General features: G+C 43.4%; 1 protein-coding gene across 2 annotated transcripts in view; it reads left to right on the plus strand.

The window, feature by feature from the left end:
• Positions 1 to 2,281: 2,281 nt before the first annotated feature.
• The window catches only part of Mettl9 (methyltransferase like 9), a 44,411-nt gene continuing 18,807 nt past the window's right edge, over positions 2,282 to 27,885 (plus strand). Inside the window, exons 1-4 of one of the 2 annotated variants that reach the window (XM_051145159.1) lie at positions 2,282 to 2,510; positions 15,612 to 15,802; positions 20,386 to 20,595; positions 25,660 to 25,844. In XM_051145159.1, coding sequence (XP_051001116.1) covers positions 2,346 to 2,510; positions 15,612 to 15,802; positions 20,386 to 20,595; positions 25,660 to 25,844 — 751 coding nt within the window. In that variant the 5' untranslated portion in view covers positions 2,282 to 2,345. The remainder of the gene's footprint in view (positions 2,511 to 15,611; positions 15,803 to 20,385; positions 20,596 to 25,659; positions 25,845 to 27,885) is intronic. The other variant, XM_051145158.1, reaches the window with a different exon arrangement.

Here is a 27,885-nt window from a genome sequence, read left to right on the forward strand (position 1 = left end):
TAATCCAGCCACGGTTTCTGGTAATAGAACAGAAATCTAGCCTAGACACCGGAGGTCAGCAGGCACAAGATGGCAGGTATGTGACTCTTGAGTCTTGCTAACTGCATTTCAAAGCCACATTGCAAAGAATATTGGCTCATATTTTCCTTTTTGTATTAGGGGTCTCTTTTGCTATTCCACCAGGAGGTTTTAAGGTACAGAAGTGACATCCTAGTAAGGAGGCCGTCCCAGAGGGCAATCTGAACTTCTGCTTAGGATATTTACCCTTGCAGCTTTCCTTCCTCCTGATTTGTCATTCAGGAGGCTGAGAGGAGCCACGGTAAGGCTTCTTGGATGGATCGAACAACCAAGAGCTGGGATACCACCTTCTGTGAAAAGGTTTGCTATCAAATTTTCTTTTCATTTGCTTATGCTGTGATGTGATTTCTTCCTGTGCTTCCTAAATGCAAATGACACCTCCGCAAGCAGTTTGTGATTATAGAGTAGTTTGAATGTGAGGGTAAATTTTTTTTTTCTAGGTGTGCTTCTCAGGCATAGAATAAAATTTGCTAGGCTTTTAAACCTCTCAGTTGGCCCCAAATTCTTCAGATCCTATCAGATGCATCTTTGCTTTTTGTTTGTGTGACATAGAGGTCCTGGAGCTGCGGTTAGGCAGTTTTCTGTGCCCTTTGTCTTCAGAAATGGAAATGCGTGTTACGTACACCTGTTGTCTGCACATCTCCCTTTTACTTAAAAAAAAAGATGAAAGCTCTAGTTTGTTACAGAAGAACGTTATTGGGACTCAAAGAGCTGATGTAATACCATCATTTGCTCTTTCTACTATCGTTTCTTTTAAGCATGTTGGACCAGCACTTCTAGAAAGTTGAACTCTATTTAGTAAGATATAGTCTTTGTTTTTATACCCAACAGGGAGATGTCAGGGAATCTACCAGAATGAGAGAATACAAAGTATACCCTCATCTCTAGCCTTGAATTTTGTGTGTGTGTGTGTGTTATATTCAATGCACATTAGGAACAAAATACTCTTATTAAGGAAAGATGGCAAGCTGAGATTCTTTAGCATCTAGAATGTTTGTGGGTAAGAAATATTTCTCATTTGTGGGTCACTATTTCATAAATGAAAATATCTTTAGTATGAAATTTAACAAAAAAAAAACGAATTAGTTTTAAACCAAAATTAATGTAAAGAATCTCTGACGCTGTCAAAGGAAAAGAATGTTCCAACAAACAAACCTAGGAAGGCGTGAATAGCAGGCCAAGGAAATATGTCACTTTTTAGTTGTAGCTGAGTAGCAAGCAGGAAGTTGAGAAACAGGAACTCCTCCTGGCCCTTCAATTTGGAAACATTAGGCTTCTTCCTGCTATAAATGATCAACGAAACATCCGGCTAAATCTCCCAGAGCTGATCGACTTTAAGGGTGCTGGGTCTAACTTCTGTCAGCTTAAGGAAACATGACAACCAGGGGCTAACTTGTGGCCTTCCTTGGCCAGCAGGGTGCTATTTCCCATTGCATTTCCTCGAGTGGTCCAGCAGCATCAGCTTCCAACAAAGGCAGCACTTTCACTTAGGAGGGCTTCGCAATTGTGTGACAGCAGCTCTTCGGGCTGGGGAATGCTGAGGCCAGGAGCCTTTCCCCTAGATTCTCTGCTTTGCAGCTGCTGGGTAGCTTTTGGGGTAGGGAGTCAGGTTTATCGGCCCCAGATAGAGATTATTAGCTAGATAGTCAAGACCGCAGTACGGGCAGCGCTGGTCTGTCTGATAAATCTGGGTCCGAGTGGGTCTGTACTTGGAAAAGAAAGGGATCAGCTCCCTTCTTCCTCGAGTCAACCTGAACGATTAGGTCACAGTCCCGCCAGGATGTAGTGGAGGGGCCCACAGGCAGCTACTAAGGCAAGGAAAGACCGGAAGTCCTGCAGGCCCCACTTCGGAGCGGCGAGGCTACAGTTAACCCCTTTCGCAAGACTCCCCAAATCTTCCGCCATTACACGCCCGACGGCCGCCGCAGGAAACGTGCACGCCCTTTTTCCCGCCTCCCCAGCCGGCCTGTCCCCGCTCATTGGGCAGGGAGAACGCCCCTCCTGCGTCCTGTACGTGCTCCGGGTGGAAACCGGAGCTGGAGCAGGCGTTGGCGTTCCGGGACGGGAAGGGCCCCGCGGGGGACGTGAGAAGGCCGCACGCCCGCCGCTCCTCCCACCCCCCCCCCCCGCCTCGGCCCCGAAGGGGGCTGCTCGGGCGAGTTGGCGGCGATGGCTCGAGCTCGGGCGGCGGCGGCGGCGGTGGCTGGAGGCGGCGGCTCCTCCTCCTGGGCCCGGCGGTGATCCGAACTGGCGGCCGCGGCCCCCCGATGAGACTGTTGGCGGGCTGGCTGTGCCTGAGCCTGGCGTCCGTGTGGCTGGCGCGGAGGATGTGGACGCTGCGGAGCCCGCTCTCCCGCTCCCTGTACGTGAACATGACGAGCGGCCCCGGCGGGCCGGCGGCGGCCGCGGGCGGCGGGAAGGACACGCACCAGGTACTGGGCCGCGGGGCCCTGCGGAACGGGGGCGTGGCGCTCGGCCTTCCCGCGCTCGGCCCGGCTATTGTGCGGGGCGGCGCGCGCGGGCCTCGGCCCCCCGGGCCTCTCACAAACTTTTCCCGGCCGGGGCGCGCTGGCCCCGCGGCGCCTTTTGTTCCGCGGCGCGGGCGGGGGCGGGACGGCCTTCGCTGCCGGGGCTCCCCGGACCCCAGCTTGGGCGCCCAGGAGCCCCGCATTGTTCCCGGGCGTCCGCGCCCGGCCCTGGAGCAACTTTGGGGGTGGGCCGCACAGCTGGCACTGGGGCCTGAGTCAGAAAACAGCCCTCAGCCATCACCCGGGGCCAACCTTCCTCTCCGCCCCCCCCCCCCCCCCCCGAGGAACAAAACCGAAAACCGGTCTCTCTTTTTGTCTAGCCGAATCTCCGAACATACAAAGGGGTATAAAGAAATTTAACCCGGCCTTGTGAACGGTTCGGCTGACATTTTCCCGAAGCACTTAAAAAAAAAAAATGTGTTTGACAGGTCTGGGCTCCCAGCCTAGGAACCCTTCTCCCCTTCTGCCTAAGAGACTAAGAGACGTGTCCTTTAAACTTGCGTTTAGTTAGCTGACCAGAAAGGTTGGCATGAGGAGGAAAATGATGCAAGCTTTAAAGGGAGAGGTTTTTTAAAAGTCTGAACTGTGCAGCTGTGAATTCTTGTTGTAGTTAATGGATCTTTGAGCCGTGGGATTCTACTAGTTGAATGGTCTTTTTCATTAGCTGTTTGTACCACTTACAGAAGTATGCATGGTTCAGCTGTTGAATTAAGAAGGAGGCATTTCATATTTGACCGTAAGTAGTTGGTGGCTAACCTTGGAGTCACTGAAGAGAAGCCTTTGAATTTAGACAAACTTTGGGTTTCTAAAAGGCAGAGTTTAGGACATCTTGCTTTTACAGAGAGAGAAGTAAGGGGTTACTCCTCGTGCCATTTTGGACCTCACCTTTCCATGTATAAAAGTAACATTAAGTTTTTATTTGCTAATTACTGGCATGTGTTGCTTTTTTATGATGTTGGAATGGAACTCAGGTCCTGGAAACTGTTCTATTGTTGATACTCAGGTCCCCTTTTCTACTTTGGAAGGATTCCTAGATTTACATTAAAAAAAAAAAAATCACCTAGTGATTGTGATGTTTTAATGGCCACTCACGTGGTATTGTTAGGAGTATACAATCTTAAATGTAATATCCATATTTATCGCCATGGTTTTTTTATGCTGGCTCAGTGTCATAGAGACAACTCTGAAGGGCTGTGCTGTTGACTATACAGGTGTCAGAATGCCTCGTGCCCATGTGGAGCAAGGACTTGAAAGTGCTGCTTTTAACAAGGAGTGGATAGGAAAAAAAAATATTCCCTCTGATGAGGAATTATGGCTGGGTCTTCCAGTTGTTGGTATTTATAATAACACTTGTGATTGCTGCAGTGGCTTGATTTAAGTGCTCATAAAAATGGTGCTTATGGGATGGTTCAGTAGTTAAGAGAATGTGCTGTTCAGTTTCCAGCACCCACATCAGACGGCTCACAGCCCTGTAACTCCAGCTCCAGCAGGATTGGAGATCTCTGGCCTTCTTGAGCACACACGTGCAATCACACAGTATGTTTTAAAATAGTTTTAAAATTGTAAAAACCTAAAAAACTGGGGGCTGGAATGATGACTCAGCAGTTAAGAGCACTTGGCTGATCTTCCAGAGGACCTGAGTTCAATTCCCAGCACCCACGTGGCTGCTTACAGCTGTCTGTAATGCCAGTTCCAGGGGATCTCACACAGACAGACATGCAGGCCAAACACCAATGCACATAAAATAAAATAAATATTAAAAACAACAACAAAACCCCCCTGAAAAGCTGCCTTCTATAGCCTAGGGAGAATGAGAGCAGTGGACACTATCTTAGTATTTCCTAATAGAAAGCATTTTCTCATTGTATACATTCATTTATTTCTATGGCGCTGAGGATCAAACCCAGGACTTGTACATACTAGGCAAGTATTGTATACCACTGAGCCACATCCATAGTGTGTGTGCGTGTGTGTGTGTGTGTGTGTGTGTGTATACATATACGTATGTGTGTATGTATTTAATTTTGATACAGGGCATTGTACCTCTGGCTGGCCTAGTCTTTCTTTGTAGTCCAGGCTGGCTTTGAACTCAGTCTTTCTGCCTCAGCTCCCAGAATGCTAGGATTATAAGTGTTCCACTACCATGCCTGGTTTGCCCCTCTTCCTTTTTCTTCTTCTTTTTCTTTCTTTCTTTTTTTGCTTTTTGAGATTGGGTTTAACCCTGGTTGTCCTGGAACTGTAGACAAGGCTAGCCTTGAATTCAGAGTATGTGCTGGGATTAAAGGCCTGCACCATCACTACCACCACCTGGCTGCCCTTAGTTGTTGTTGTTGTTGGGTTTTTTTTTTTGAGACAGGGTTTATGTAGCTCAGGGTGGCCTTAAATTCACAATACTCCTACCCTAGCTTCCTGAGTACTGGGATTATTGTAAGTGTGCATTACTGTACCCCTCCAGACATTATTTTTGAGGTGACTACGTCTGTGCTATGAGAATAAATGTCTCTAGGTAAAGGTGAAAATGACCAGGAAAAAAGTGTATGTGCCTAGAAACCACCATGAGTGAACACAGAGTGGAGACTGTCCTTTCTGTACCCCGGCAGGGTGTATGGTTTATTTCTTTTATATTTCAGAATCCTGGTTTGCTGCATAACTTTGTTGCTTGTGAAGTAACTTTAATGGCTTCCTCCCTTCAAATTAATAGTTTTATAGAGGTTTTCTGGTGTTCATGTTTGCTGTGTGGGTTCCGTGGCCAGCCACATCTGTTTCTTCTGGTGTTCATGTGGCTGTGTGGGTTCCATGGCCAGCCACATCTGGTTCTTCTGGAGTTGCATGAGCGAAGAGTTATGGGCTAAATCATACATAGCACAGGTTTTCTTGGTAGTGTTTTATGCAGGATTTATGGTGCAGGCTTCTTTGGTTAAGAGAAAGATCTGGGGTAAATTTTTTCTCATTAAAAATTGCTGGTTAGTAGTTTGAGCTGGAGATGCAAGGCCCCACTGGTTTAGCTAGAACACACAGTGCCTCCGTCCAGTGTACTCCAGAGCTGGGTTATGCTGTACCTTGATGAGAAGCAAGGGTTTCTTTTGGAGACGGACATGACCAGCAGACTCAACTGTTCTCATTGATTTGGGTAGCCTATGAAATAAGAATAGTCTCATGTTTTTAAATCATTAGCAATGGGGGTGGAAAATAATCTTTTGTAGCTTGAGAATTTCACATATGAAATTCAAATGTCAGAGTCTTCAAATCACGTTTTGTTAAAACAGCCACCATGTTGGTTTGGCTATGGACTGTGGGTGTGTCCAGAGTAAAAGACACAGAGTTGAGTAATCACTGTCCAGTAGTACTTTTTTTCTGGTCTCTTAAAAGTAAATATCTTAAAAAGTCTGTTTTTTTCCCCCCTCAACAGAAACATCCCAGCTTAGTTAATCAACAGTATATTCTCAGGCACAGGCTGGGAGGGTGGACAGACTCACTGGGAGAAATAGAGTTAGATGCCACTCACTGTCAGCGCACTCAGACAGAAGAAGAAAGCAAAACCCCTCTGGCTGTCATCTTTTTGGTGCATTCTACCTAGTGCTTAAAGTTAAAGAACTATTACGGAGCTATTGAAAGTTGAATGGCTGCTCAGGACCCCAGGAACTAGATTCTCAGTAATAACAGTCATTCATAGCCTCTCAATTGATGGATCGAAAGGTTTTTATAAAACTCGTTGGCACTAAACTATGGCAGTTTTTTCAGGTGAAAAACTTCAGTTTTTTTTCACATATAACATTTAATACCTGGAATTATTTGGGGTCACTTAAAATTGCAAGTTACATGTATAACTGGTGCTTAATATTTTTACCTTCGTATATAAGATCAGAACTGCTGTGCCAGCCGCTACAATAGATTGAAGGTAGAATTGGAATATATATTTCCAAGTGAAAGGATACTTGAATGTCACAGTCAGAGTCAAATGTGCTAACGGACAGGCTGAGTTTCCTGTCCCTTTATTCCTCGTTTACCGTGTGAGGTTGGCAGAAGGGAGGCGTGAGTTAAGCTTGCCTCAGAGTGCTGGCGAGCTAGGCAGACAGACTGTATGGATGGGTATCTCTCTCTGCCTTCCACTCTGGAAGCCTTTGCAGCCGAATACTAAAGACTCTGGCGAAGGTTCCTTTCCTCTTTGCACCCAGTGCTGAAGCCCTTACACAAGTGCTTGCCTCTGTCCCGTGGAGTTATCATGTCACTCTTTGGAAGAGCCTTAGAGGACCCTGAACTCTTTACTAAAAACAGTCTGTTGCTTGGCTCATCAGAAGTTTTGTTGAAATGTTAGGGTTATAACATACTAACCATGAGAAATATTTGGAATGAGGACTGCTATAACAACTTGATCTAATCTACATAAATGGTTCTCTCCTATGAATACGAGGGCACCTTTCATTGTGTGCATTGAAATTGTTACTGGAATCTACAGTTTATGCTGCTGAATGCTCTACAGAAAATGAGCATATTGAAACTGATGGAAAGACTACAAGAAGACCATTAAGGCTGGCAGACTGGATCCAGGTGGGTCAGCTCAAACTGCTGTACCAACCAGGGACAATGGGTGCAGTAAACCTAGAATCCCTATGCAGATCCAGCCAATGGACAGCACATTCTCCACAGCTGTGTGGAGAGCTGGGACTGACTCTGACATGAAGTCTGGTGCTCCATATTTCACCACTTCCCCTTGGTGGGGAGGCCTGGTGACACTCAGAGGAAGGGGAAGCAGGCTACCAGGAAGAGACCTGATAGGCTGTGATCTTATAGTGGGGGACAAGGATGAAAGAGGGAGGGAGCGGGGAATGGGAAGATACAAGTGAGGAGATAACAATTGAGATGTAATCTGAATAAATTACTTAAATTAAAAAAAAAAAAAAAGAAATTGGTGGAAAGACATAGATTTATTTACAAGTTTTGGCCAGTACTGGAGAGAGAAAAATTCTCAGTCAATCTTGTCCTTGCCAAGTATTATAATTTAAAGAAAGTTTGCACCAAAAGCCAGGAAACATGCATGTATCTATTTAATTATGGGCCTAAATTACCAGAATTGGGTGCTAAGTCTCTCTCCTGGTCCATGGGCCAGGGCTTTGGGGGCTAGCTTTCTTCCTTCACTCATTGTTGATCTATCTTGGAGGAATCCTAATTCCCAGGGCCCCATTACACATCTCAAGTAAAGAGATACATTGTGTTGTAGAATCTGGGGATGAAATTTTTGAGTACTTAACTTTAAAGAATATAGTTCATGGGCTTTTTCTGCCACCTCTTTAATTGGAAAGACTGTTGATTCATTAAATTTATAAGCTACCTCTCCTTTTTTGGGGTCAGGGCCCCCCCAGGAGGAGAATGACTTGGGTGCCCAGACTGGTAGTATAGCCTTTCCTTGAACTGTTTGCGCCCCCCAGACCAGCCAGCAGTTTCCTTCAGACAAATGAGCAGTCATTAAGCTTTTATTGGGTGCCTGGTACCTTTGAGTAAGTCAGGCTTTATAGCCCTTACAACAGCTCTTCTTCTTCGCAGCCGGTGCCACTTTAAGTTGAAGACTGAGAGCAGAGAAGAGAGTCAGTTGGTGGGTGGAGTTGGGATTTGAATCTAGCTTTGTTTCAGTAAAAGGCCCAAACATTCTCCATTACTTCATATAGTTCTTTCCAGCAACCATGTGTTCTCTGAAGGCCGTGTGAAAATGGGCTTGCCTTAATAAACTGCATCCACTCCCATGGGCCTCTGTGGAGGTGCTAAAACTAGGGCAGTGTGTATAAACTAGCTGAAGATTTGTGGCTTGTGGTTACTCAGTGGTAGGACTGCCAATTGATGTTCTGCCTTTGTCCCGTTCGACCATGCTTTGGTAAAACTTAAAGCGTCAAGACAGGGGCAGAAGTCAGGTCACAGGGCTTAGTCCCACCAGACTGCCACTCACTTTAGAGGCGCAAGTTCCAGGTCCCCAGGCTGCCATTGTCTTTCATCAACTTGGCTATATGTTCAGAGGTTCCTGCAACCTCACCCCCCAAGTTTCATAATTTGCTGTAATGATTCCCAGCTTTAGGCATAATGGATTGAATCACTGTTTATGGATGGCCAACCTCAATCTTAAGCATTTTTCTGTTCTTGGGGTTGTAGGGTAGGTTGGAATGTTCCAGCTTCCTAGTCATAACTTTTCCTCCTTCCTGTTCTGGGAATCATCTTATTCATGAACAAAAGACATTCTTCTTAACTAAAAAAAAGATTTGCTTATTTTTATTTTATATGTATGAGTATTTTTTGTTTTCCGAGACAGGGTTTCTCTGTGTAGCCATGGCTGTCCTAGACTCACTTTGTAGACCAGGCTGGTCTCAAACTCACAGTGATGCACCTGCCTCTGCCTCCTGAGTGCTGGATTAAAGGCATGCACCACCTTGCCCGGCCTGTGTATAAGTATTTTGACTGCATGCATGTCTGGGCACCATGTGCATGCCTAATTCCCGAGGAGGCCAGAAGAAGGCATTGGATACCCTGGAACTAGAGTTACAGAAGGTGATGAGCCACCTTGTAGGTTTAGCTGCTGAGCCATCTCTCTGGTTCCCAGAAAACAGTATTATGACCATGAAGATTTCCCAGAAGTTTAGGAGCTCTGTACCAGGACTATTTATTTTTTTATGTCACACTGTGTGAAGTCAATAAACTGTGAGGGTTTTTTGTTGTTGTTGTTGTTTTGTTTTTCTTTTCTTTTTTTTTTTCTTTCCCTTTCTAGTTTAGACAAGATTTCTCTATGTAGCTCTGACTGTCTTGGACTTGCTTTGTAGACCAGGCTGGCTTCGAACTCAGAGATCTGCCTGACTCTGCCTCCCTGAATGCTGGGATTAAAGGCATGTGCCACCGTCTGGCTAATAAACTATGTTTTATAATTTTCAAGTTCTTCTGTTGTATTTGTATTTTGAAAGAAAAGAATGCTCATTGTATAGTGTATGTTTGGCTGGTAGAAAGTTCTAAAAAATAATTTTAGACAAAGTTAACTGTGTCCCTTAGCCTTTGACAATCAGCTGTGATTTCATAGAAAATTGCATTTCTTTAACTCTAAAAGTGACCCATGAACTAAGACTATATAAGTATTAAGAAATGTTTATGTGTCTAATGAAGTTTTAATTTGTGTATGTGTGTGGTGGGTGCATTCAGCGGGCAGGTGCACGGGCTAGAGGAGGACATTGGGTACATTCATTCCTCTGTCACTCTGTCTTATCCTCTTGAGACAGACAGGCTCTTTCACTGAACCACAGCCTCATGGTTTTGGCTAGGCCACCTGGCCATTGAGCTTCTGGAATCCACTTGTTCCCACCTTCTGACCCTAGGATTACATCTCACACAGACATGCCGAGCTTTTTATGTGTGTGCTTGGGATTTCACTTGAGATTCTTATGTTTTCAGAGCAAATGCTGTTACCCAGTGAGCCATCTCTCCAGCCCATGAAGAAGTTTTGAAAGACAGTATGATTTCATGTCCCATTTCCTTGATTTAGTAATACTGTCAGAAACACCACCATGGTACTGTTACCTACCCAATGCAAGTAACCATAATATTGCTAGGCACTATAATTTTAAAAGGTGTTTATCACAGCCTACTGTGCTTAGCATTGGTAGGTTGTTGGGTTTCAAAGTTTACTTGATTAATAAGCTCGCAGACCTTTAAAGGAGAATGATAATGAAATGCCCTTTTAGACACTACAGCTGAGGAGTTGAGCCCTATGTAGTACTGGCACACAGCCCTTCCACCATGACATTTAATGTGTAGTATTTTGTTCTTGCCCAGTACACCTTTGTCTCTGTAGCCTTTGAGGAACATTCATTCAAAGAAGTTATTATGTTGGAAAATGCCCATGAGTCTATAGGCAGTCACCCAATGCTGTGAGCTCTGTAGCGCTTAGCCTTGTAAGCCTGGTTGTCTGGAGAGCAGTGACTACAGGGCTACCACTAACTGTGTGGGAGCTTGTGCACTGTCTCTAGTGGCTTCTGAGCAAGGTTTGTTTATTGAGGGCTCTGCGAGTTGGAACCCAGATCATAGTCTCATTACTACTTGTTTCCTTTGGTTTCAGGTTTTATTTTCCCCTCCGGAATTCAAATTCCCTCAACCTAATGAGTCCCTCCTTTAATTTAATCAGCAGCAGTCTTAGACCACAGTTAAGCCAAGATGGGAAACACTACTGGCTAAATCCAGTTCTCATATAGGTTCTCGGGCGGTGGCCGCTGCTTGTTCGCTGGGGACATTCTGTGCACTTGGGGTGGTGCTACTAGCATCTGATGTGTAAAGGTAATCTATAACAAAGGATTATCAGACGCAAATGTCAGTGCCAAGATTGAGAAACCCTGGCCCATAGGAATACACTGTCCAGACTGGTTTTGGTTTTTTGTTTTCAAACTTGTCCAGACCAGCTTCATTGGAGCTATGTTGTTTTGAAGCCATACTGGATACAGTGAAGCAAGAAGAACCTCCCCCCCCCCCCCCCCGCCCATCAAGACAGGGTTTCTCTGTGTAGCCTTGGCTGGCTTCGAACTCACAGTGATCCACCTGCCTCTGCCTTCCGACTGCTGGGATTAAAGGCGTACAACACTAAGCCTTTAAAAAAAAAAAAAAGATGCTCTTGGTATATAGTCCCATGAACGGAATCTAGAACAGCTGCAGGTGCTCTGGGACTCTGAATTTCCTGTGTGTTCACAATATAGGTGGTTTAACCCACATGGAGTAGCTCATGACTGTAACTCTAGTACTTGGGAGGCCAAGGTAGGGTGATGGCCTCTAGTCTGAGCTACATAATGAGCTCCAGACCAGACCACCCTGTCTAAACACAAACAAACAAACAAACAAACAAACAAACAAACAGGTTTAAGACTTTGTCTAAAAACCAACCAGCCAACCAAGAAGTTATGTGGTGTAATTGCAACATAAAGATTAGACAGAAGTCTAGTGGGTACTCACTGTCTCTCTTCCATGTTTGATTGTGCATGGTAATGCAGTTTTGTGATCGCTAGGTAGATAACTTTAACCACTGTTGGCAAAGTTGGGGTTAAGCAAGGCCTTGTAGAAACCCTGGAGTTTGAGAAACAACCCAGTGACAGGATGTCTCTGTGGTTATCCTTGTTAAAGATGGAAGTTGTTAAACTTGCTATGCGTGAACGCTTTGACAGATACATCATTTGTCTCTGTCTACCAAGCTGAAGGCAGGTATTTTCCCAGTCTTTATGGTTCTTTTAGTCTGTGAGGATGGATACCAAGCATGCAGTTGTTAAAGTTGCTATTCAGCTGATACATGTTGCCAAGGAGACATGGGAGTATCAGAGAGGGTTAGTACAGGAAACTCTGAGCTACTCTGGAAGTTCATGGAAACTGAGGGAATGCTGAGGCTAGGCTGTACTAACAAGGAGAGGGAGCACAGCAGGGAGAACAAATGGCATGTGAAATAGCTATGGGAAAGGAGCCCTTAGAGAGCGCAGAGCACTGTCAGTGAGGGCAGAGTGTCATGGTAGTACATGCTGCGAGGTGAGCCTGTGAACAAAAAAGGGACAATAACCTTGTAAGGCCTTAGAAACCATGGTGAGCTCTTTGACGGTTATTGATGTTATATATATTAAATTTTACATGCTAAGAGGTTTGCTAGGTCATGTGTGTTTTCAGAGTGCTTACTTTCTATAGGATCAAACTGCCCACCTACAAGTAAGCGTGTTTGCCCTGAAAACAGTGCAGATGAATACGAACATGTGTGCATGTTTGTGAATGTGGGTGGCACTCAGCATAGCCTTAGATGTCATTCCTCAGGAACTGTCCACTAGGTTCTCTTTGAGATGGCCTGTCACTGGCCCGGAACTTGCCAGGTAGGCATGGCAAGGCTGGCTGGCCAGCAAGCCCCAGGACTTTATCTGTCTCCATCTTCCAAGCACTGGGTTATAAAGTTAATACCACATGCCTGGTTTCTTCATCGAACTAAGGTCCTCATGTTTGTAAGGCAAGCAGAGGTATCCACAGTCTCCACAAAACATTTAAAATGTATAATTTGATAGTTTTAAATATTTTCGGAGTTGTGCAACCATCACTAATGTCTAATTTTGAAAAAAAAATTACTTCCTCAAAAAGAACACTTATGTCCATTAGAAGCCACTCGCTATTGTATTGTTGCCCAAGGCCTGGGCCATGTTATCTGCCCTTTGTCTCTGGATTCCCATAGCATGGATGGATGTTATAAGCAGACTAATTACACAGCGGGTGGCCTCTTGGGACTGACTTATCTTACTTTTTGTTGTCAAAGCTCATCATCTGGAGCATCAGCCTGTACTCTGTTCTTTTTATGGTTCAACGGTGCTGTCTTGTATGTATTCCCTACACTTTTTACTCATCAGTTGATGGACAGTTGAGTTGTTTCTGCTTTTTGGTAATGATGATTGATGCTGTTGTGGACTTGAGGCTTGTATCGCATAACTTGTCAGGGGGACATGGACAGAGAAGAGCTTTACTCCTTTTTATTCTGCAGCAAATTCCATTGACTAATGACTTCTGTCACTTTTATTTCTGTGAAGAGATACTACCACCAAAGCAACTCTTATAGAATAAAGTATTTAATTGAAGGCTTGCTTACAGTTTCAGAGGTTAGTTCATTATCATGGCAGGGAGTGTGGTAGCACACAGGCAGGTTGATGAGCAGTAGCTGAGACTACATCCTGATCTGCAGGCTGAGAGAGGGACTCTGGCCTTGGCATGGGCCTTTGAAACCTCAAAACCTACCTCCAGTGACACTCTTCCTCCAACAAGGCCACATCTTCTAATCCTTCAAAATAGTGCCACTCCCTGGTGACTAAGCATTCAAATAGATGAGCCTATGGGGACCATTCTTATTCAAACACCACAAAAACTTCTGTGGCAGGAAAGGTTCAACCACATGTGTTATTATTTATGAATGGAGAAATATGCTATTAAAATTTGGGTTTTTCCCCCCCTTGGAGTTTTAAAGCAATAATAGCAGTTAATGATGCCTCTTCTTGCTTACTTCTGAAAGCCAGAATCCATTGTTATTCTTGTTGTCCATTTACAAAAGGATGCTGAGAAATTCTTAACTCCTGGTTTTCAGTTGGATGACTTCTTGCCCACATTAATAGAATGTTCCTGATTGCCTCTTAGCAAGGTACTGGATTTCAACTTGATTAGTCATTTCAAAGTAAAAAAAATAACCAAAAGTCAGAGTAACTCAGAGTTCAGAGTTCAGAATGTGCACAAGGTCATGAGTACAATAAAGATGGTTTATGAGCTGTACTGGGGAATAGCTTTGGGCTCTGTAAGTTTTAAGGATTAGTAAATGATTAAACAAGAACATTTCCAGACCAAGAAGAGAAGTGTAGGCTGTGAATTTAAGCCATTTTATAGTTTGTCACTGTAGGTAGAGACAACAAGGAGTTTTAGGTAAAGCCCAAACTGTTTTGGTAATAGTGGTTAAATAGTAAGTTAGTACAAAGTAGACAATAGTGAGAAAGGTTTGATTTATTCAGTTTGGTATATATAGGGTGTATAAAGGATGAATCACTGACATTTAGTGTGACCTTTTGCATGTTTTTGCTGGCTTACAATTGTTTTTCTTTTAATGTTAGTGTCAGGAAGACTTACTGCACTCAGCATTTAGTGATCATAGAATGACTGTAAAATTGCTCCATTAACTATGCAGGAAGTTATGGGACACTTACTGCTGGTAAATGTTCAGATTTGTCAGGATTTAATAAGTCACTTTTGGCTAGTGGACTCCTTGTTTGGAAAAATTAGTATTTTCCTAACAAATAATGCAATAAAAGTGTTTCCACTGTGTTTAATGGGCTTGTTGCTATCTGACTATGTTAGAAGACTCGCTACTACTGCTTTCACAGGGGTCTGATAGTATGCTTTGTGCTGAGCCTCAGGACTTACCTGCACTGTACCCTACCAAGGTAAATACTAGTGGCATCACGTTTGTCTGCTAAGGAAGGCGAGTCTGAGCTTTCCCTTGCCTGAGCTCACATAGGAGCTGTAGACCCATTTACTTAGGGCTCTGACACGGAAGCTGCCATGCAATCTACTCTCTCGCTTTTCTGCTACACAAAGTCTAGGGAGACTGGAAATGTTTGTTTTGGAAGGCTAACTAAAGAAAGGAAAGAAATTATCTATGCGTGTGACTGTGTTGCTTGTGTGTACATACATGCATCATGTACATGCTGTGCCCATGGAGGTCAGAAGAGGCATTGGATCTCCTAAAACTGGAGTTACAGGTGGCTGCAAGCTGCCCTGTTGGTGCCGGGGAACTGCATCTGGGTCCTTTGCCAGGTCAGCCAGTGCTCTTAACCACTGAGCTATGTGTCTAGCCCTGGAAGGTTAATTTTGTCTATAGTGGTGGACTTTTGTTTTAACAAATATGTTCTGGCTAGAGCCTATTCCTAAACATTTTTGGAGTGAGTCATCGCTTGATCTTGACTGCAGAGGGAACTCAGGTGGCGTCTTGAGCTTCTCTTGCAGTCTCTTGAGAGCTGCTCACGGGGATGCTGCTAAAGCACATCCCAGGATGCCCAAAGGTCTGAAGAAAATAGGCAACTGGATCTGTTTTCCAGAGCATTGATTAATCTTTGCCTGCTCTGCTGCTGACTTAGGTGGCGGCCTTGAGGTGGTCATTGGGTTGTGTGATGCTGACTGAGTCTCAGCTAAGGAAGGTCTTCTGTCTTGACTCAGGTGTGATGGAAGCATGGGTCAGGGTTCTAAGACCTGGGCTGATGGTCTGCGGCCGGCTGTGCTGCATGACCTGAAGACCCGCTCTCAGCCTTCCTACCCACCTAGAGGGCTGCGTGATGAGAATGAAGTGAGAGGTCACATGGGCAGAAGCAAGGATGAATGGCCTCAGAGTCATGAGATTATATTTGAAGATCTTAGACTAGATTTTGTCTTTCTGGTTTTTGTTGTTAGATTTCTCAGGTATGACATCAATTATATTTAATCTTTTCTTTTTTTCTTTCCTAGTGGTATGTGTGCAACAGAGAGAAATTATGTGAATCTCTTCAGTCTGTCTTTGTTCAGAGTTATCTTGATCAAGGAACACAGATCTTCCTAAACAACAGCATTGAGAAATCTGGCTGGCTATTTATCCAACTCTATCATTCCTTTGTGTCATCTGTTTTTAGCCTGTTTATGTCTAGAACATCGATCAATGGGTAAGTGAACATTAGAGCCCCACCCCACCCCTTTCATTCTTAGGCTTAAAAAAGGAAAGAGGAAGGAAACCTTGTTCTAGAGACTACTTCAGCTACAGCTTTGTGAACTTCGACTTTCAAAATTTATTGTAACTTTGTAAGTAGCCTTATTAGCCTAGATTTCTGTGATGGGAGACTTCACTTAGTGCATTTCTTGCTCCTAATGTCCGTGGAATCACCAAGAGATGGCGTTAAAAGGTAGGTTCTGAGTGGGTTGGTTCTGAGAGTCTCTTTTTTGTCGTTTTGTCTTTTGAGACAGGGTTTCACTCTATAGACCAGGCTGGCCTCAAACTTACAGACCCATCTGCCTCTTCCCCACATGCTGTGACTGAAAGAGTCCACCGCTGCACCAGCTGTGGATCCCCTCCCCAGCTTTTCAAGACAGGGTTTCTCTGTAGCTTAGGTTGGCCTCTAACTTACAGAGATCCATCTGCCTCTGCCTGCTGAGTGCTGGGACCAAAGGTGTGCACCACCGCCGCAGCCAAAGGAGTGCGTTTTAAACAGACTCCTGGCAGTAGGCTACAAACTGTGGTCTTTGGAGTAGCAGACGGAGGCCCTTATGCTGAAGGGGAAGGTCTTTGCCTTAAGCCCACATCCTACTGGTAGATTTTTTTTTGGGGGGGGGTATCTTATTTAGCTCAACAGTAGGGGAACAGTGTGTTTTGAAACATCTGACACTTGTCCTTAACATAATGCCTAGGCTTACCACAAACTTTGTCACCTTAGTGTAGCATTCTCTGCCCACACACCGGTTCCTTCATATATCTACAGAAGAGACTAGAAGAGACTTTATATATAAATGTTATTTGTCACTTCTTAGTTGAACTTTTAAACATTCCTATGGCCCTAGAATGGAGAAAGCTAAATTTTAGCAACCAGTCATGATGCTTAACAGGCCTTGTTGTGCCTTCTTTTCTTTTCCCTTGAGGTTTGGATCAAGTGTTTGCTAACCATCTGGATCCCCAGTCTATCATCTGGTCCTTAAATATGTTTTCAGCACCGCAAGCCATCCCTCAGGAGTTCTTACTTGATTTTCACCCTTGTTTATATGAGCTTGGCTTATGTTTGCTTCAGCAGACATTTGTTATTTTGTATTGGGAGTTGAATTTATACAACCTAGCCTGATGTTTTGTTCCTAAAATTGAATGTGTTGAATTTCTGTCCTATGCCGTTTATTCTTTGATGGAATTCAGATGAGTCACCATTGCAGAGATTCTTTATGGGGATTCTCTATCTCTTGAGTGATAAGAGGTGGGAGTCTTTTCTTTAGAAAGTGCTTACACTCAGTACTTTATATGATTCTATCAGTTTCAAACTAAAGTATTTCCCTTTTCCTTTACCTGTTGGACCCACTTAAAATTCCTTGTTCCAGAATTTGGTAGTTTGATCAAAGAGACAATATAATTAGTTACCTTTGGCTTCCTTTATCTGTAACTCTTCTGCCTTCACCTTTCTGTTTCGATGGAGCCTTGATATGTTGTCCAGATTGGCCTCTAACTCCTGTTTTCTTGAGCTCAATGATATATCTCTTGCATACTGTCTGTCTTGCTCATTTTACTTTTTTTAAAAATCTTTTAAAAAAATATTAATTTATTCATTACATCTCAATTGTTATCCCATCCCTTGTATCCTCCCATTCCTCCCTCCCTCCCACTTCCCCTTATTCCCCTCCCCTATGACTGTGACTGAAAGGGACCTCCTCCCCCTGCATATGCTCATAGGGTATCAAGTCTCTTCTTGGTAGCCTACTGTCCTTCCTCTGAGTGCCACCAGGTCTCCCCATCCAGAGAACATGGTCAAATATGGGGCACCAGAGTTCGTGTGAAGGTCAGTCCCCACTCTCTACTCAACTGTGGAGAATGTCCTGCCCATTGGCTAGATCTGGGTAGGGGTTCAAAGTTTACTGCACGCATTGTCCTTGCCTGGTGCCATAATTTGAGCAGGGCCCCTGGGCCCAGATCTGCCCATAATAATGTTCTTCTTGTCTTTGTGTGTATGTGTTTGTGTTCGTGCACACACATGCATGTATATATGCCAGTGCCAGGGCGTACCAGTGGACAAATGTGGGAACTGGTTTTCTCCTGTCATGTGGACCTGGGGATTGGATTTAGGTAGTTAGGGTTGGCACCTTTGTCCACTGAGCCATCTCACTGCCCCTCCTCCCTTGTTAGATGTAGTGCCCTAGTGTCTCTGTCCTTGCTTTGTCTCCTGTTCTCAACTTAGAACTCAAGTTTGAACCCACTGATATTTTCCATTATGCAGTGGTACTCTACAATAGGAATAACTACATAGTCATGGCGAAACCTTGAGCCAAGATACTTACCAATTTCTTCATGGTAGAAAGAAGGCCAAGTGATGAAGAGAGCTGTTGTTTGTTGTTTGGTTTTGTTTTTGCTCTGTGTTTCTGGCTGCTCTTGAGTTTGAGGCAGCCCTCCTGCCTCTGTCTCCCGGTTGCTGGCATAAGAGGCATGTGCTTCCATCCCCAGTTGAAAAGTATTTCTTTTCTTTTTAAAAAATTGGTGGTACTGGGGATTTTACTGCTTGGTACAGTTGAGTCAAGGACTCTACCTACCACTAAGCTGTATTCGTGGAGAGACATGATAGGGCCAGCACAGTGGAGGCCTTCTCTCTCTTTAGTGTGTTTCCCAGAGGCCTTGACATCGTACTAGGACAGATGTACTCGGTAATCCAGTTGTGTAAGCTAGACATTGTAGGAAGTTTAGCTTTTCAGGTCTTGCTGTGCTTCTTGAAGGATGGATTTGGTTCTGCTTAAGTAACTGGGCTTGTGGATTTTGACTCTTTTTGACATTGTCTTTTTTTTTTTTTTTAATGGAGCCTCCATTCATTGTTTATGTTCTTTGCAGATAAGGTGATATTTTCCTTTTATTTTTAAATTTTTTTCTTAAATGTAGAATTGGCAAGTTAACTTTGTGAGTTTTGACCTCAGATGACTCTGAACCCCGATAATTTTATAGTGTCACATTAGGGTTCTCCACATCCCAAGTATATGGCTTGGGAAATATGTTTTATAGCTGGGAAAGTTTTAGGCAAAATATTTTGTGACTTATTTGGTTCTGTGGCACGAAGTCAGCATCAGGGTGTCTGCTTGACTGGATGCTGTGTGGATTTCGTGCAGTAATTTCAGCAAGTACAGCCCTTTTTCTCACGTGTGCTTGTTTTCCACCAGCAGTGAAAACAATGGGGATTGCTTATGTCTCTACCAGATATGGCTTCCTTTGGTGAGAAGTGCTTAGCAGCATGCTTAGCTGTCTTCGGGGTCTTCTTGGCTCCTACTCCCAGTCTTTCAGCATTTGTGTGAGGCAGAAGATTTGTTGTAAATACATTATTAGATTTTGTTAAACTCTCTTATGGCCTTAGTGGCAAAAGAAGAGAAGGAATTTATTCCATTAGCTCCATGCCTTTTATTACTGTTGCTGAAGCTGCTCCTACTGCAAGCACCGTGTCGCAAGCATCTTGATGGTCATTGAACAGGAAACCTGTTTTACATTCTGATTATTTCCAGGAAGTGACAGGAAGGTGCAGATTTCTCTGCTTCTTGTACCAGTGGTTTTCAGTCTGTTTTCCAGGATCTGAGGAGGAGTTGCCTCAGAAGCTGCTTCAGGCTAAAAAGGAAATCTTAAAAGTGGCTGCCAGCAGCTGCAGGCTCTAGGCCTCGCTGCAGTGCTAAAAGCCCCATGGATTTTGTACAGCTTGAGTTTCACTTCATTTGAAGAAAAGGTTGTTTTGCTTAATAGGGAATTCCTGCCTCAGACAAACCAGGATTTGGGAGCAAGAAGGGAGTAGGGAATGTGCGTGGAGGCTGGCTAGGGCCGCACCTGCTTTTCTGAGGGAGTGCTCCTTTGGTCTTCATTGAACCTCTGTCAGCCTTGTCTTATTGCTTCAGTCAATATTATCAGTTTGAAGTTTTCTTTTCTTTCTTTCTTTCTTTTTTCTTCTCTTTTCTTTTTTTTTTTGGACCTTTAATAAGTTATAGGTCTTATCTAACTGTAAAACAAACTAACCTGAGTATGGACCCACTTCCTTAAGGCCAGTTGGCTGATCTCACACGGGAGGTTCTTTTCCTCTTTTAAAACATTAAAAATGTATTTTTAGGGTATCTTAGAGCTCTTTTATACAAAGCTATTATTTCCTGTCACCCATTGTTGAGTCCATCTTTCTGAAAGGCCAGTTTGACTCCTCTGCTGAGTGCTGTGGTCTGGCTCTGTTAGCCTGGCATTTCTGCCATTCCTTCCACCTTCTCTTTCTATTCTGACTTCGGTTCTCACTTCTATTATTTAATTTCTCCTGCACTTTCCCTTCCTTCCCTCTACCATCTCTATGTATTTTGGGGTATCATTCACCACTAAAAAGAAATCATATCTTTACATGATACTTTAGTGAATTTGCTTTTTAGCCGTAAATGATAAGCTATTTTAATCACATAATAATTTTATAAAGTCAGAAACTTTTGGTGCTGTTTTCATTGTGTATACAAAGAAGCCCTTAATATTTGTAGATTTCAACTTTTGTCCTTTTTTCTTCAGGTTGCTTGGAAGAGGCTCCATGTTTGTGTTTTCACCAGACCAGTTTCAGAGACTGCTTAAAATTAACCCGGACTGGAAAACCCATAGACTTCTTGATTTAGGTGCTGGAGATGGAGAAGTCACAAAAATCATGAGCCCTCATTTTGAAGAAATTTATGCCACTGAGCTTTCTGAAACAATGATTTGGCAGCTCCAGAAGAAGAAATACAGGTACCAGCTCTAGAGGTGTGCTGGGTGTGCTGGGCGTTTCCTGGCTTTAGATGGATTTCTTTTTGAGAGTGTGTGTATGTGTATTTACATACTTTTCCCCTCGCTCCCTCCCTCCCTCCCTCCCTCCCTCCCTCCCTCCCTTCCTTCCTTCCTTTTTGGTGGCACTGAGGATTCTCTGCAGGGCCTTGTGCTTGTTCAGCAAGCACTCTACCTCTACCACGTCCTAGTGATAAACAGTTTTCCATGTTTAAGAATTAAACACACACACACACACACACACACAAAGAATTAAACACAAATCATTGGCAAACCAGAGGAAGGGAATTTCCTGTGGTAGCAGTATTCTGAAGCACAGGACTTGCTATCAAAGGGAAGACAGAATGAGTGAGAGACAGCTGGGATCAGGGAGCTATATAGGAGGACATGTGCTCTTGATAGGACCTTGCCATGTCCACATATTTTATACACTTAAAAACTATTTTTTTTTTTTTTGGGTAAAATATATTTTATTCTAAGATATACCATTTTATTAATTTAAAAATCTATAATTAGGTCAGTGGTATTGCTGCATTTTATCATCCATCCCCACAACTTTTTCATCTTCAGTAACCACCCTCTTAAATAATCATCATCTATTCTTCTTTCTTTCTAGCCCATAATCACCATTCTACTTTGAATGAGTTTGACTATTTTCTGTACCACATCTAAGAGGCCTTATGAAAGCCCTTTGACTGGCTTATTTCATTAAGTACACTGTCCTGGTGGTTCATCTGTGTTGTAGCTTTACATTTCCGTAGTATATTGTATATACGCCATACTGTCTATGTTATGGATGTTTGGGTTGATTCTGACATTTGTCTTAGTTACCTACCTACCTTTCTTTCCTTTCTTTCTTTCTTTCTTTCCTTTCTTTCTTTCTTTCTTTTCTTTCTTTCTTTGAGACAGAGTCTCTCTATGTAGTCCTGGCTATATTAGAACTCACTTTGTAGACCAGGCTGGCCTTGAACTCAGATCTGCCTGCCTCTGTCTCCTGAGTGCTGGGATTAAAGGTGTACATCATCACCTGATTTGTCCTAATTATTTTTCTTGCTGTGCTAAGACACTATGACCAAGGCAACTTATACAAGAAAGAGTTTATTGGGCTTGCAGTTTCAGAGGATGAGTCTCTGACCGTCATGGTGGGGAGCATGGTAACAGGCAGGCGTGACCCTGGAGCTGTAGCTGAGAGCTGAGACAAGAGCCATACAGCAACTGGGAAAGGCAGGAGTGTTTGAGCAGCCGCAAATCCCACCCCCAGTGTCACCTCCTTCAACAAGACCTCCTCGCCTTTCCCAAATAGTCCTACCACCTGGGGACCAAGTAGCCAAGTATATGAGCCCATTGGGGCCATTCTCGTTCAGAGTACCACAACCATGCCAGAGGATAGTATAAATGCCTGTTTAAGCCCCTGTGCTCACTTTTAGGTATATGCCTAAAACGTGGAATTGCTAGATCACATGTTAACTCTGTGTTTTTTCTTTGTTTGTTTTAGATCTATTTTATGTGTATTATGTCTTGCCTGCATGCATGTCTTAGCACCATGTGCATGCCTGATGCCCACAGAGGCCAGAAAAGGATTGTTGGGATCCCTATAACTAGAGTTACAGATGATTGTGAGCCACCGAGTGCTCCAAACTTCTGGCCGTCTCCCTAGCTCCCTAAGTCTGTGTAACTTTTTTTTTTTTGACAATTTACCGTACCTTTTCCATAGCACATATATTGTTTACATCTCCACTAACCGATTTGTTTACATCCTTGAAGGTGAATAGTTGGATCTCAACCCCCTTCACCCCCCTCTCCCCCCCGGCAAACAGCTGTCAATAACGATGGGTATCAAGTGTCAGGTTCAGTTTGCAAACAGTCTGGTGCTTGAGAGACACAGGAAGAATATTTATTAGGTATGAAGTCTGTGAGTTCAGGGACTTTGGAAGAAATTGTAAGAGGCTTCTCTATACACATTGGCTGCTTATACAGTGTGGAGGTGAAACCTGCCTTTAGGAAGTTTGGAAGCCTTGGACAGAGAGTTATATCTTCACTCACTTTCCTGTCCATGTGTCTTTACTTAGGCTAACCTTAGTCATAGCATTCGCAGCTTTGGTGCAGCAGGACCAGATAAAACCTTTGGAAAACATGGGACATTTTGGATTAGAGAAGGGACAGACCAAGGGTGGTTGAGGAAGGGAAGATTGCTGTAAATATGTGATGAGACTTTAAATGGAGGGAGGAGGCAAGTGTAGTCTTTGCTGTGATCAGGGACAGCTGGGTTCCAAAAGTGGAGTTACGGATAAGGACATGAACCTTTCTCACATCAGTGTTAAATTACTGTTTGGGATGTTATATAGTAGGAAGTTTAAATGACAGCATAGTCTGTTTTGGTTTCATCCTCAGTGTGTGTGCTGGAGGACCTACATTGTAATAGTTAAAATACATTACCCCTCCAATTAGAAGTTAGTTCATAGTGAGCTGGGTGTGGGGGCGCACACCTGTGTTCCAAGCACTTGGGAGGCAGAGGCAGGCGGATCATGGATGTTCGTGAGTCCAAGGCCGTCCTGGTCTACAAAGTGAGTCCAGGACAGCCAGGGCTATTACATAGAGAAACCCTGCCTCCACCCCCCACCTCCACCCTTACCCCCACAAAAAAGTTCATATCAAAACGTGAATAATTTGGCCTTTGTTATAATGACATCTTAAGTCATGCTGGGTTTCTAATCTGTTCCTACTTAATCTCCCCACTTAATTAACACTCAGGCAGGACCGGTGAGCATGATGGTGGGAGGAGAGAACTGACGCTGCACGTTGTGTTCTGACTCCCACACGCATGCGTGCAGTGGTACAAACATACACATAAATGTAATAAGAACTAAAAACAATGCTTACAGTGGTCTGGGAGGGAGAGTAACAGCCTCTTCATTTACTTTTCTTAATGGAAAGATGTTAGAGGCTGAAGTGCATGGATGTCGGTCATGCTTAGCTGCGTAGCCTGGCAGGCCTTCTTTAAGGAGAGTTGTCATGGTTTCCCTCACCTTAAATGGCGAGGGCCAGAGTCCTTCACCTGAACAACATGCTAGGAGGGCCTCCAAGTTCTAATTTCTGTGCTACATTGTGAACTTGCTCAAGACACTTTTCATCTTGTCATAATAGGAAAAATTCCAGCACCTTACTAGTGCAGCTACTAGTACAGCTTAAAGAATGGAACTGGGTTTATAAACGGAACTTTAAGAAATGAAGTAAGGATGAGATTGACCTGCTGTCAGCACAAATTTTACTCTCCCAACGTTAACACTTTCTAAATTTTGCTTCAGAGAGTGTTTTTCTGTTTTCTAAAATTCCTAAAAATACAAAGGGACTGGAGAAAAAAAAAAAAAGAGATTTTTCACTACATATCCTTTTGCAAACAGCCTGAACAATTTTACCATGAGTAATTTTGCATAAAATTATTATTTTAACCAATTAATCATGTGCTTAAATTTTCATTTATCAACCTAATCCTCCTTAATTACATCCTTTTCTCTGGATAGGCCTTACCTGATTACCAACCGCTAAGGAAGACTAGGTGACGGAACCAAGTAAACAGGCTAAAAAGAAACACAGGAGACTGCTTTTTCCAAGTTAGTCTAAACAACAAAATTGTTCTTAAATACATGACACTGACCATACGCCCCCCCCCCCAAACACCCTGAATAACCATCTCACCTATAACTGTTTTTGTTGTTGTTAAAATATTAATTAGCCATCAGGCTAAGCACACTCGGCACCTCACACAAGCCCACTCTGCCTTGTCTGTGGCTGCTCTGAGGTGGATTGAGTAAGAAGTCATCTTAGGGAAGCGTGCTGCTTTGTGTCTGCTTCTCTTCTGTTGCAGACCGAAGAGGATTGGTCTTTATCTAATATGTACTGTTAAAGCGTTATACAAGTATTTCTATACAGCTTCTTCCATTGCTTCACAGTAGAACTGATGACATTGTCTCCTGAAGGCAGTCTGCACAGTAGACTCTGTTCTGAAGCACTTGTGTGACGAGTTGAATCCAGCTCCTGATTTCATCACACAGCAGTCTCACAGTGACAAAGTGCTTCTGAAGCGCTAAGGCCACAACTGTTTCAGGAGGTATTTAGTGCAGACAGACACCTGTACAGCACAGGAACTGCCTGCTTTCTTGGTTTGTTATATACTTGTTTGGAGTAGGCCTTAATTTTACAAAAACACAGATTGAAAAGAAGATACACCTGAGTGGTTTGTGTTACTTATTGTTGTACTCAGAGACGTAAAATACCAACCAGGCATCGTGGAGCATACCTGTAATCTCAGTGCTGGGAGGCAGAAGAAGGAGTTGGAGGCCAGCCAAAGCCACATAGCAGTATACCAGCTCAAAAACCAAATTTAAAAAGAAAGAAAGGAAGGAAAGAAAGACAGAAAGGAATGCTATAAGACAAAATATGGACTGGGGATCTAACTTAGTACAGTGTTTGGCATGCAAGCGTGAGGATTTAAATGCAGTGCCCAGTACCCATGTGAAAAAGCTAAATGTAGTGGCATGGACTTATAATCCTAGCACTGGGGAGACAGATCAGGAGAATCCCTAGGGCCCACTGGCCTGCATAGCCTAATTATTGAGTTTCAGGAAAATTGAAAGTGGGTGGCATCTGAGAAACAACACCCAAGATTTACTTCTGGCCTCTACAGTTGCCTTTTCCCCCTTACTTGTCCTTTGTATAATTGCACATATAAATTATAGGTACATAGTTTGAATCTACATTGATTTAGAAAACAAAGCTTAGTTTATTAATTGGCATCTTAGTTTTTGCTTTATATCTTTTCAAGACAAGAGTCTCGCTATGTAGCTCTGGCTGTCGTCTAGGAACTCACTATGTAGACCAGGCAGGTCTCAGATTCAGAGGTCTACCCGTGTCTGCCTCCCGAGTCCTGGGGGTAAGGCTTGCATCACGACTCCTTCCTCATCTTGTTATTTTTAAAGCTATCTCTAAACGGGAGAAATATTAACCAAGTTCTTTTTTTTTCCCCCCCAGAGTGCTTGGTATTAATGAATGGCAAAATACAGGGTTCCAGTATGATGTCATCAGCTGCTTAAATCTGCTGGATCGCTGTGATCAACCCCTGACATTGTTAAAAGATATCAGAAGTGTCTTGGAGCCCACACAAGGCAGGGTCATCCTTGCTTTAGTTTTGCCCTTTCATCCCTATGTGGAAAACGGTAAGTATAGGCAGGCCAACTCTTCTCAGAATGCCTGTCTATTGGTATTTGTGATGTTATGTTATAAACAACTAAGCATAGCCTCGTGTTTCTGTATTTGTGCTGTGTACAGTACATTTGTATCTGTCCTCTCTGGCTTTCAATGGAGCTTGAACCACTTAGTGGCTTATAAGCCAAGTCAAGCAGTAAATTGTATCTTTTAATCTGCTAGTAGATATTTGCTAAATGTCATGGCTGTTTTGTTTTACATTTTGTGATTCTTGTCCCAGGCTCTAAAAATGATGAATGTTCACTTTTGAAGATTAAAAATTAATTTTATTATTTTTAGGATTGTCTGTGTGTATAGTTGTGCATGAGAGCACAGCATCTGCAGAAGCTAGAAGGTAGTACCAGATCCTCTGGGACTGGAGCCCTGCATGAGTGCTGGGAGCTGAACTTGGGTACATGCCCTTCACCTTGAAGCCATTCGTTTCTCCAACCCTTGTAGTATGATTTTGTAAATGAATGGTGCTCCTCTTCAGCAATACTGATTAAAGACTGTACTGGAAGAGATGGGTTCTTTCCTGGCAGTTATGTTCAGTATAACTTCTGACCCTCACTGAACTTAGTGTCACAGTCATTCATACTTTAAGCTGCTGTGGTTTGTACTTTAAGTCATCTTGAAGATTATGGCTTTAATTCTGTCCTCTGTTTGATAAGTTAATGTATATTAATATACAACTACTTGTTATATATGTTAATATTTTTAAAGTTTTTAGTTCTTTTTTTTCCCTGAGACAGTCTCATGTAGCCCACGATGGCCTCAGACTTACTATGTAGCAAAGCAGAACTTGAAGTTTTGATCCTCCTGTCTCCACCTCTCCAGCGCTAGGATTTATGTGGTGGTAGATTGATCTCACAGCTTCCTGCTGTTTGGCAAACACTCTACCACTCAAGCTATTTCTGTACCTCCTACTTTTCTAATTGCAATGCCCAATTGGACATTTCCTCAGCTCTCAAGTACTTGCAGATATTTTAAAGGAATTCCTTGGTATTTTGTAAGGGTTAGAGTCACTAAATATTATGGAAATCCATATTTTAATGAATAATGTTCCTGTTTTCTGTAATTGTGGAATACTGTGGATTTATATTACTGTGTGTGTGCTTGCTCCTTAAATCTCTTCTTTTCCTTGTTTTTCACCCAGAGTCACAGTCCTTCCTTTTTTCTTTCCTTTTTCCTCATTATTTCTCATTTGCTTGTTTGTTTTTGGAGACAGGTCCCTGTAGCTTCAGCTGGCTTGGTCATGATCCTTGTGTTTCAACTTCCCTTGTGCTGGGGCTACAGTGGCACCGAGACAGGCCCTCCCTCCCTACTCAGTGCTTGTCTGTGCATTTACTAAATAATAAAGGGTTTTGTCATTAGTAGGGAAAACAGGAATAGGAAATCTACCCCCTTCACCTGTGTGCGTGCGTGCGTGCACAGAGGAGGTTGACATGAGTTGTCTGTTGCTCTTCATCTTTGCTTCGTGAGACAAGGTCTCATTGGACCTGGAACTCCAGCTTTACGGCTGGACTGGTTGGACAGCAAGCCCCAGATAGCTGCCTGTTTGCACCCCGCTGAAATTACAGTTCCACGATGCCACACCCATCTCTTCTGTGGGTGCTAGGCATCTGAACTCAGGTCTCATGCAAGCATGTTACCTACTGAGTCATCTCCCCATCCCAGTTCTTTCTTTTTTTTTTCTTTTTTTTTTTTTCATTTTCTTTCTTTCTTTCTTTCTTTCTTTCTTTCTTTCTTTTTTTTTTTTTTGAGGCAGGGTCTTAGGAACTTGCTGTGTAACTCAAGATGGCTTGAACTCCTGGTCTTTTTCCTTCTTCTGCCTCTCAGGAAGTGGGCCACAGGTGCTTATGAACATACCAGGCTTAAAGATGGAAAACTGTAGACATGGGAGGGCAGGGAGGAAATGGATGGACTAAATGCCCTCTCTTCGATCTTACGTCTTGTACATTACATTCCTATTGTTGAATGGCTTTTTACCCTGCTTTAAATGTGATATATGTA

The sequence above is a fragment of the Acomys russatus genome, chromosome 5 (genome assembly GCF_903995435.1).
Source record: "Acomys russatus chromosome 5, mAcoRus1.1, whole genome shotgun sequence".
Taxonomy (NCBI): Eukaryota; Metazoa; Chordata; class Mammalia; order Rodentia; family Muridae; genus Acomys; species Acomys russatus.